This window comes from Alligator sinensis, unplaced genomic scaffold (assembly GCF_000455745.1).
Source record: "Alligator sinensis unplaced genomic scaffold, ASM45574v1 scaffold557_1, whole genome shotgun sequence".
NCBI lineage: Eukaryota > Metazoa > Chordata > Crocodylia > Alligatoridae > Alligator > Alligator sinensis.
Genome location: NW_005842349.1, coordinates 240,102 through 251,320, shown reverse-complemented (window position 1 = coordinate 251,320; position 11,219 = coordinate 240,102). Strand labels below are relative to the sequence as shown.

The 11,219-nt window shown below is 38.6% G+C and overlaps 1 protein-coding gene across 5 annotated transcripts in view; it reads left to right on the top strand.

Moving 5' to 3' along the window:
• The window catches only part of STAMBPL1 (STAM binding protein like 1), a 35,259-nt gene that overhangs the window by 3,877 nt on the left and 20,163 nt on the right, over positions 1 to 11,219 (top strand). For 4 of the 5 annotated variants that reach the window (XM_006028990.3, XM_025210459.1, XM_025210458.1 and 1 more), the window contains exons 3-4: positions 9,146 to 9,226; positions 10,128 to 10,345. In XM_006028990.3, coding sequence (XP_006029052.1) covers positions 9,146 to 9,226; positions 10,128 to 10,345 — 299 coding nt within the window. The remainder of the gene's footprint in view (positions 1 to 9,145; positions 9,227 to 10,127; positions 10,346 to 11,219) is intronic. The other variant, XM_025210461.1, reaches the window with a different exon arrangement.

Here is an 11,219-nt window from a genome sequence, read left to right as displayed (position 1 = left end):
AGCAGGAAAAACAGACTTACATGTCATACTCACTTTCAAGTGATGGTCAGGGAAACATACCTGTGGCATTAGATGACCAGCATGTACCATCTGTGCAAAAATCTGGAGCCCACTGTGCAAGAAAATAGAAGGACAGATGAGGAAATAAAGAGCAGAATAAATAAGGAACATTCAAGATGGAGGGCGGTAAGTAGAATGGTTTGCATAAGAAAATGTCAGTTCACTTTAGGGGACAATTCTACAAGACGGTGATAAGGTTGGTGCTGCTGTATGGTTGAACAATGAAGAAACAATAGGTGTGGAGGGTGACAAGGTAGATTTGTGGAGTCAACCAAATCACATAAGGAAGGAGGAGGTGTGGTAACAGACCAAAGAGATATCAATAGGGCAAAGGGTGAGTGAAAGCAGATGGATGGTTTGGGCATCTAACTAGAAAGCCTGAAGAATGTGTTACTCTGAGAGTCAAGGGCAGGATAGAAAGGGGATGACTCAAGAGGATGCCATGCTTGAAGAAAGAAGAAGAAACAAAAGTTCAATCTCATTAGTGCTAGTGTTACTATTTCAGACATTTCAGTTGGGTAGTTGTAAGCTTTGAGGCCTGCTTGTTTCTGAAGGGAAGGTAATGACTCTATTTCCCTGGCCAGTTCCCAGGAATTGGTGGTCTTGCCTGACTCATGCTTCTTTTCCTCCCTAAATTTTCTGCTTCAAAAGAAATGAAAAAATAGGTGAGGTTTAGTCCTGGTTTACACTAGAGCTACACAGAATACTAGCGCATTCTAAATTCACTTTACAATGGCTGAGAGAGGGTTTTTTTTCCCTTGGTGGTGGCAGTTTTTTCCAAACTATTAAGCCAGTTCCCATAACAGCTATGCTGAATTGTAAACATATATCCAGAATTTTTCCATTTTAGCTGCTTGTCTTTGTTGAATTTAATCGCTTAGTCTAGTGATCTTTCAGCTGAATGTGTAGGTACCACAATGCAGGGAAAAACTGAAACAAAATGGGCCTATGGCAAAGATGCTGAATTAGAACTAGAATGAGGAGTGGAATAAACCAGGGGTATAACTATAACTTTACTATGTTGTAGTTAATGCTCAGTATAGACAATTAATTTTAAGGCGCACACATTTTATTTTGTGCAGGTACAGGTGAAAAATAAGGAGAGGCATATACATCTAATGATGATGATCTACTGTTTTTACCAGCAACACAAACTCGAACTAGATAAAATCATGTTGGTAACTCCAGAGTGCTCATAGCTTGATTTCTGTTAGCTGCAGTATTGAAGCTGATATCATAGTCCTCAGATATACTGTAACAAACTCTTCTCATTTTATTGTACAAGTGTACTTAAAGCAGCAACATAAGTAAGTAAACAGTACATTCTTGCAAAGCATTTCTACTTGGAACAAAAACTAGTAAATGAAATGAATGCACACTAAAAAAGCCACATACTGAATTTATTAATTGTAACAGCACTCTTTTTCTGAAAAATTGCAGAATAGCTCTATGCTCTCTCTTTTTTTTTTTTTAGAAAAAATATACTTCTGTATTCCCATTTTCTTACTGTAAAATAACAGTATGTGACTGTAAGGCAAAGCATAGAGGAGTTTGATGGCTCAGATTTACTGTGCACCCTAGAAGCGGACAACAGGTCATGTCTACTCTGTCAAAGGGCTTTGTAGAACCCAGCAGAGAAGCACAGCATCAGCAGTCTGTGCACGCTATACGCAAAAGGATGTAATGTATTTGGCGGGGTGGGTGCTCACTAGCATGGTCCTTGTTGATGCAGGCAGAACCAGAAGGTCCCCTATGTGCAGGATTTCCTTCTTGTATGTAAGGGTGGGAAGTTTCAATTGCACAGCACTGATGCCTGGCTTTGCAGAGACCCCTCTCTTTATGTCTGCACAGGGGAGGTGGTGAAATGTAGGCAAATAGGAGTGGAGACTGGGATAGTGTCCTTTGTCTCCCTTCTGGCTGGTGGAGATTTACTGAAAAAAAAATGTAGCTTTGACCAGTCTTCTGTTTTTTGTACAGCTCCTCCAATGGAAAGACCCTGCTACTGCAGTTCAAATGATGTTCTGCTGCATTGGATGTTGAGCAAGTGTACAGGCACAGATTGTCTCCTGAGGGTGGGCCAGCATTGTGGACAGACGCTACAGCACTTTCTACAGCTCCTTCAGCTGGAAGGTGTGGGGTCCTGTGGAAGAGGCTTCTGATAGAGATTCTCTCCCCACTTCCTCTCATCTGTAGAATTTTCTGTAAGGAGGGATGATCTAGACCTAGCGCTCTGTGCTTTATTCTTCTGAAAGAAGCTATTGTGTTTGGCGAATCTTTCGTTCTGATGGCAAAGAGTTAGCCTGACAGCCATGTTGATTTATAGACAGATGTCTTTTGTTCAGGGAGAGCTTATGGAAGGCAAAGTTACTGTTTTGATTAACTTCAAGTGACCCATAACAGAGACACAGTTTCTTTATTATGAATTAACTTTCTGAAAGAGCCTGAGTGAATACATGCTAAATCCTATTGAAATGCAGTGGGAGATGGACACCTAACTTTTTCAGCTCTTTTAAGCATCTAGACTATATATTTTGTATAATATGCAAAATTATTAATATTCCTTCTGTTTTATATTTAGTGAATTGGAAAGGTGGAGGTCCATCTGATGCCAATGATTTAAAAAACCTCAGTTAAATCTATATAAGTTCTGTGTAAGCTTAGTGGGAGAACTTTACATCTGAGATTTGGAAGAATATTTTTGTTTTTGCTTTCTGACTAATTATTTGAATTTTTCTTGTGGTTTGAAAGAGATTTTTGCATGATTATTGTACCACTTTCTAATGGCTAAAGGCTTTCTACCCCATTCAGCCTTTCTTATTAAATTAAATCCTTTTGTCAGGGAATAAATCACAGAACAGTAATTACTAGCATTATTCTAAGATGTGGAAGTATGCTATACTGTAATTTTTAATACCTGGACACCAAAATATATCTGTTCTGGATTTTTTCATATACCACATACACTACTTCTTTGAATTTATTAGCAAAAATCCTGTTGGTTTAAAATAAAACAGCAGTTGGAGTCTGTGACTCACCAAAGTATCATACAGATATTTACAGGCAAGGGAGAGAAGTTTCCAGAAGTGCGTAAATCACAGTGATTATTTTTTGAGACTTACATTATGTAGGTACCTTGAAAAAAATACTTTCTCTTTAAATGCAATTTTTCATGAAAGTGTTATACAAAATATTAACAAAAACATTAAAGGTGTTAAAGTTATAAAATATGTAATAAACTCATTATACAAAGTAGTCATTCATAATGTTATAAACATTTGCAATATTGTAATTGCATGTTGAAATAGTAGTCATGGTATCTTCTGGTTAAAAAAAGCTATTATTTTGTATACTTTAATCCTTGGGTGTTAAAAATTATACAAGGAGTAAAGGTGGAAGCTACTGAAGTGATTAATACTATTTAAATAAGTTCAAGTTACTCCCTGGTTTTGAATGCTGAATTAATACCCCCTACCTTGGGACATTGACTTCATTTGGAGCACCTGCTTCACATTATTAATTTTGGGATAAAATCTAAACCTCTTTTTTTTCTTCACTTGGATAATTGTTTTACAATCCTGTGCTCTTAGTCTCTACTGCTACCATAATTACTTTTAATGGTCTTGTCTGCCCTACAAAGTTCTGCTGGCATACTGCTCTTGACAGTTTTCTTGGCAGAGTACTGCCCTTGGTGGTGCAGTATCCTGACAGTATCATCTCATCTGCAAAGGACATGCAGCTTCATGCACTGGAATCCCACAATTCTATGTGGCATGCTGTGTTAGGGAGAAATTTTGCAATGTATTGTGGGACACCAACACTCTGTTTATGGAATTAAGGGTTTTGGCTCAAATTTCCCGCAAATCGCTCAGTTACATCTCATATCTTTGTCAGTCTGTAAGGCAACGTCTGATCCTTTCTATGACGCTCTGATACCCCTGAACTTCCGTCTTCATCCCCTTGGTCTGCTTCTTGTACTGATACCCCTTTATCTTCCTTGAAGATAAGTATCTTCTCTTGAAGTTTAATTTCGTAGCATCATAATAGTGTACGACAAGGTGAAAGAGGACAAAAGTTTAAGAAGGTTTGTGACTAGAATTTTGTTTATTTGTTTATAATTAATCCTTTGTGTAGTTACCAATGAAACTTGAAGAATTTACTTAATTGTTGTCTGAATATTAAGAAAAACCATGCAGTGATTATGTAAATCTCTATATTCTGTTTTGCTCAGGGTTGTTGTTAGGTAGTCATTACCAGGATTTTTATGCTGCTTGTTAATTAAGAAATAACCGTGCACTCATTATGGAAAACAGATTTTTCTCAGCCTATTACAGGGCACAGTTTTGGAAAATTGAGAAATGTGTTTATCAGTTAGAATTTAAGGCCCTGCTGACAGACAGCAGCGGAGTCAAGGAACCTACCAGTATGTACTCCAGGGGCAGGCAAAATATAGCCCACCAGGACATTCTATCCGGCACGTAGGACCCCCTAAAAATGTAGAAAATTAATATTTATTTGCTCCTGGCTGCCTGACAGAGATGACAGGAGCCCTGGGGCAGTAGGACGCAGGGGAAGCCAGCAGATGGAAGCAGGGGAAGCCAGCAGCAGGACCCAGCAGCAAGGCCCACCCAGCCCTGCCCCCCCAACCAGAAGTCGCTGCTTAGCAGAGGCTTCTGGCCTGGGACCATGGGAGTGTTCCTGCTTCTCTGCTCCAGAGAAGGAGACACAGCCCTCAACAGCTTGCCAAAATTCAGTAAGTGGCCCTCTGCCCAAAACAATTACCTGCCCCTATGTACGCTAATTTCTCGTAACTCCTGGCAGTTTCTGCAGGATCAGTGCAGGTCCACTTCATCAGCTCTGCTGTCAGCACATGTACCCTTTGCAATACACAGCTACCAAAGAGACCGTGTCAGCTAGCAGAAGGGATAGGCAAGACCATGCATGTCTTCTGTCAGCTTTTGTGTGGCTGCAGCAGATTCCTTTTGCATAAAGGGGTCACATTAGTCGGCCAGCAGAAAGAAGAGTTTCTTTCTTCACAGAACAGCTGTGTGTGTGGATACACTCAGAGCTTTGCTGGCAGTATTATATCATATCATCATCAATACCATCCTGTCATCCCTATATTTCAATTGGTTGAGATAGTTTTAGATTTGTATAACATGTTTGGGGGTGGATTACAGTTGAGCATATTAATATAAGTGTTTTCTGTATCTAAAAAATGAACAAAGCTGTATCCAGTTCCACTCAAAGCGACTTCCTATTTAAATATCTCTTTGCTATTGTAGAGTAATTTGTTACTTTTATTATTAACTCATATTTCAATATCATATGGAGGCAACAATCAGACTGGATTATCTTTTTTTTGGTGTGTGGTATACAAATTTAGGAGAAATACATCTGCAGCTCTTTGAGGTGTTGCTAATACCATTCTAACCAACATACATAGGTGTAAGAGATGAAATATTATATTGATTTTAGTGTGAAACCTGTGGCCTCTTTTGTAGCCACCTTTTTGTATTTCTTGCCATTTATGTTTTTGGTAGCATTAGAAAAATGTCAAGTTTGTCTTGGTACCACATTTTCACGTGTATATTAGAATTTGTTCCATGAGCTAAATGGTCTCCTACATTAAAATCCACTAGAGATTTTATTTATTTTTGGATATTTGGAATGGCTTTTCTGCTAACCTTCTTCATTGTGGCTTGACCTAGAGTGTACCTAGATGGAAGCTGCCTTTCCTAGGCTGTTATGCGCTGCTAGAAGTTCAAGGAGGTGTTGAGTTTCTGCTGCTTCCAGATATCGTCTGAATTTCTGATTGGCTTTCTTTTCTGTTAATACTACTTAAAGGTTGCAATTACCTCAGTAAATTTAATCTCCTTAATTTACACACTTTAGGAGCAGGGGACACTGGGAAAGGGGATGCTACACCAAAAGAAAGTTGCATGGAAGGTTCTTGCATCATCCTAGAAATGGATTTTTTGTGGAGCTACAGGCTGCCCAAATAGTGACCTTTCTGGGGTGATGCTGGGAAACAGGCCCACTGCTTGTGGCCTTTCTGCTCTGTAGTCCAACACGCTTTGTTTTGGGAGTGGATTGGACATGGGCCTAATATATGGTCTCCCAGAAGAGGCTGTGTTTTACTGGATGTGGGGAACTGAGCATCACAAATTGACTTTTTAGGTGTGGTTGGTATTCTTGTTGGCTACCAGTTCAAGCAGCAGGAGTGGAAGAATAGGAAAACAGATACAGAAAGGGGGGAAGAGTTTGTGGAACCCATTTGTTTCAGCCTGGCTAGTAGTCAGTGCTGGGAGAAAATAATAATGATTCAAACCAGTGATTTAGGTAGGAAGAGATTCTTGAACTGCCAGCCTCTCCTAAACTTTCTGCTTCTGCAGTGAACTTTTTATTTCATAGTAGAAAAAGTTGTTTAAAAAGGAAGTTGTTTTTATTAATTTTCTCACTTGAAAAGTATTGCTTGGAATAGAGTTCAATAAAAACATGCTTGCTCATAGCTTAGTTTTGAACAAATTTATTGTATGTCATTTTACTTGTTAGAAGTTGCTTGTGTGGGTGAGTTTTGTGTAGGCTTTTGACAGCTCTTTTGTAGCAAAACTTTTTCTTACTTCCCCAGTTCCTTAAAGAGTGAACAATAGTGCTTTTTGAAAAATAAATCAGTAAATCACTTGAAATGAAAACTTAGTTTGTGCCAATTGGGCCATCTCCTGAAATCTTTATTTGGGCAGAAAGCATGTTTTCTTCAATAGCAACTGTTGAATTTTTGGATTTGGTTCTGTGTCAGAAATTCAATCTGTATTTATGTGGGGAGCAGCGGGAGAGGAAGAGAGAGGGGGAAAACACCTTGGTTTGAGACCTGAGAGGTAAGTGAAAGAGGGCATGGCTTCCACACCTCTTATTCTAAAATGTGCAGATCTCATCCAGTTTTTGAGCTTGGAAAAATGTTTGCTTTATTTTAGATACAAAACCCCCAAAAGGCTCTGAAAGCTGGGTCTTCTGCTTAAGCCCAAATATGCTTTGTTATCTCTATCTTGGTATTTGTGAAGCTTCAAGGAACAGAAACCATATAAAATGAGCTCTTTGCCATCCACAGTTTAGTCCTTATTCTTGATAAAGTCTACAGTAATTACTGTGGTCCAGCTAAACTTGTGGTACAAATGGAGCACAGCAGAGGTTACTTTGCACTTTGGTGTTAGTTAAAGCAAGCCTCCAGCAACCCATACCTACTGTGATCCCAAATGAGCCGTTCCACAAACTACAAATAGGCAGTGCTCTAATTGTCCTATACTGGATGCTGGATAACACAAAGGGACTTCATACATACAGAACTAAGCAGTTTCTTTGCAAAAGGGTATTGACAGAGATGCTTCTCTCTCCAAGTTTCATTCATGGCACTGCCTAGTATTTCTCTTTTTCCCATGACAAAGCTCCTGGCATCAGGTTGTGAGGAGCAGGAGAAGCAAAGAGCAATTGTGTTAACCCAGCACATACAAAGACTCCCCTTACAGTGGGGAAATTTCCTCTGAGTCACTTAAGAAAGTGTTATGATTCCTTTATGTTGGAAAGGCAATAATAAAGGATCATAATGAGCCTTATGCACTGGTACAGTTCCAAGAGTTATACCAGTGGTTTTCAAAATGTGTTGTGCAGAACCCTAGGGCTAGGGACAGACATTACACACATCTGGTTTAAGTGATCAGAAACTGGTTTAACCCTGTAATAGAACAGATGTTCAGTGCACATAAACCAGTTGGAAAATGGCTGAAACTGGCTTGAAATGAACCTGCTTGAATGTAGTACCAGACTTAACTGATTTGGCTCAAACCGGTTTATGCAATGTCTGTTCCAGACCCCTTGCTGGTTTAAGATAAACCAGACACCTCCAGCATCCCAACATGCTCTCTGCTGGGCTCGGCGGGGCTCTCTGCTCCACTGCAGGGCTGGCCCCTCCTCTCTGCTCCCCAGCCTGAGCAGAGACAGAGGTCTGGCCAGAGAGAGGTTTAATTCCCCACTCCCTGTGCCACCAGCAGAGACCTATCTAGACGCAAGCAGTTTGAGGGACCACCCTAACATATCAAGGTCTGCATCTGAATCCAGAGAGTTGGCAGCTGAGAGCACATTGCTGCTGCTTTTGATTTGCATGCTGCTCAAGACTAGCCTTTTTGGGTTTTATGATATTCATTTCCTATATCACATGATGACTTTTGACATTCACAGCCAATCTTCTGTTATAAATGCTCAAGAGTTGGGAATTAGAACATCCACTACTAGCGTCAAGGCTTCTTATTCACGTGTGGCTTAAACAAATAATTTCCTTGACAAAAACAGTTTTTGATGATGACCACAGCATGTCTAAATAGTTGCCTTTACTTGTTGAGAGCTGCACAGGGGACCTTTTTTTATCAGTTAGCTCATACTTCTGTTATATTTTGAGTGCAGTTTATAATCATTTCTTGAAAACAGCCAGTGGTGCAGGTGGAACAAGTGGTGCTTGAAATGTTTCCGCCGTACTCTGTTACTGATCATACTTTATGTTCGAGCTGAGAGAGTCATCTGGCCTATTTTTAATCATAGAATCAGCAGAGAATTGCTTAAATTTGCACTCCATGTACATATGTCTATCACAATATATACCAATATTTTTGTGTCTGACTTTTATTTTGCTATTAGTACTTAAAAGGTGCTAATTTTCAGTCCAGATAATGTTTAAAAAATATATTGTTGATATATTTGCTTAAAAACTTATTACTGTAATATGATTTACTGATTTCCAGATGAAGTCAGTGGAGCCGTGCAAATGCTTTGAAAGTAAAGTGTGCGTTTTATTTTTTATTTTTTTTTCAGTAGTACGATACTCCAGGTGCTAATACCATAAACATGACCTAAGAGCCTAGATGGATGTTTGAATTTTCTTACAAACTGAATGATTTCTTTGTCATATTTCGTGTTACCACATGACAACAATCAGTATATTTGTATTCAAGTTCCTCTTTGGATAATAAGCTGGGACAGAGGAGGCAGTTTGCTTTAGCTTGCTGAATTGATTTTTTCCCATTTTGTTCTTTGTGGGCAGATGGAAAGAATGGAAAGAAACAGAGATCTTAGTTTGCAGACACGGGGCAACATGGAGCAGTCCTTCACTGTTAGTTCATTGGTAGGTATTATAATATGATGCTCAAATAAATTATTACCTCCTATTTCAGAACAGCAGAGTAAATTATACCATTGAGTGTAGTTCAGGTGTATTGCCTGCCAGTTGAAATGTTTTTCCACTGTTTTGTCTCCTGTCCATTTGTTCTTTACCCATTTGCTCCCTAGTCCGGGGCATTTTAAATTTACATGAAAATAAAAAGTATACTTGATTTGTTAGGTTGCTCTCTAACCTGTTTTAACTATTATCTCCCTCCATTTTTAAATCTACAAAGACTGAAGCCTTTAAATAAAAGAAGAAATTGTTTCTCAGCATAGTAATTCCTTTCAGAATAGCATGAGAGAAAATTAATTGCATTTTGAAATGTGGCTTCATTGTCTATTGCTTTGTTTATTAATATTTATGTTCATTGTTTAGATATATAAGATTAATACTGAAATGAGGTATTGATTTGATTCTGCAATCAAGCTGAGCCCAAGAGTAAGCACCACAATCATTAGGAAGAGTTTCTAGCATCAGGACCTAAATATAATATGTTCAGTTCCTATAGATAGGACCCCTTGTGGGGGATTCATATCTTAGGAAATCTAGGAGGCTGCCCTGGCAGGATTGTTCTTGCATTTCTTTGAATCCTTATCTTTATTTCTTTATTTGTTTTTTCACAATATTTAAATGTTGAGGGGTTTTTAAATACAGTTATTTTATCATTTATAAAGTAACCGAAGAAGCGTGTTAGAAGCTTTTCATTATTGCCAATACTTGGGGTACTGGAGTTTTTTTGTTGTTTTCTGTTGTTTTTAAAAAGTTAAAAGTTTTCCCCAGGTGTCTTGAAAAAAGAAATTTGTGAATGAGGTGGCCCCAGCCAGACTGAAGTGTAATCTCTGATGTCTTGACTGTTTTGCAGAAGAAGCTAACTGCCATTCCTGACCACACAGATGTTTCTGTGACCCCAGAGGAGCGAGTTCGTGCCTTAACCAAGCTTGGCTGTAATATCACAATAAATGAGGATATTACTCCACGTCGCTACTTCAGATCTGGAGTAGAGATGGAACGAATGGCATCTGTATATCTTAAGGAAGGAAACCTGGAGAATGCTTTTGTATTTTATAATAAGTTTATAACGTAAGACAGTCTCTTATGTTTATAGTTAATGATTGTGATGGATAGATGGATATAATGAATTGCTACAATGAAAATGTGGCTCAGGAGTCCACCTGTCTAAAATTTGGAAAAACCATTAATAGTTTTCTTACAGAATATCTTTGTCCTTCTGAGATCTTTATGCTAATCAGTTCCTCTGTCAGGCCTCTTGCTAATACCTAGTGTAGCTGTCCCATCTGCCTATTCACTACTAGTCCTGGTTTATATCTAAAGTGCTATGTTTGTTTTTTATTCTACCAAGCTAAGATGTGAACTCTACTGGCTGTCTTATTTTCTGTTTATATGCACGTGATAAAAAAGAGACCACCAGAGGCTTCACAAGCTCACTTAGCTCAATTTGTAAGCTTTCCCTGATGAACACCCTTAGCATCAGTGCAGTCAAAAGACTGGTTTTTTTCTTGCACTCAGGCAAACCATACAAAGGGGCTTATTGCCTCTTTTCCTGCTGCTTTTCCACAAAAAGGTTAGGTAGAATTTATCCCATAATTTTAAAAAACTGCAAAATGTACTGTACATGCCCAACATGTGATTTTTTTTCTCTTCTTCCTCCCAAAGATTTAAAAACAAATTACACTATAGCAATCGAGAGACTTCTTAATTGAGAGCTGTTTCCATAACAGATTAAAGCTTTCTAATCAGCCATTTTGTTTCTAGAGCTTTTCAAGTTAATATATTAGAAATCTGATGGGACTTTTTTCCCTTCATTCTGTTCATACTCTCAAAGTATTATAGCTGAACCCTTTTTGTTTAAACCTTCTAAAACATTTGGGGATGATAGAGGAACTAAAGATTTCTAGCCTGGAAGGTGAACTTTTCATAATACTATGGTTGAATG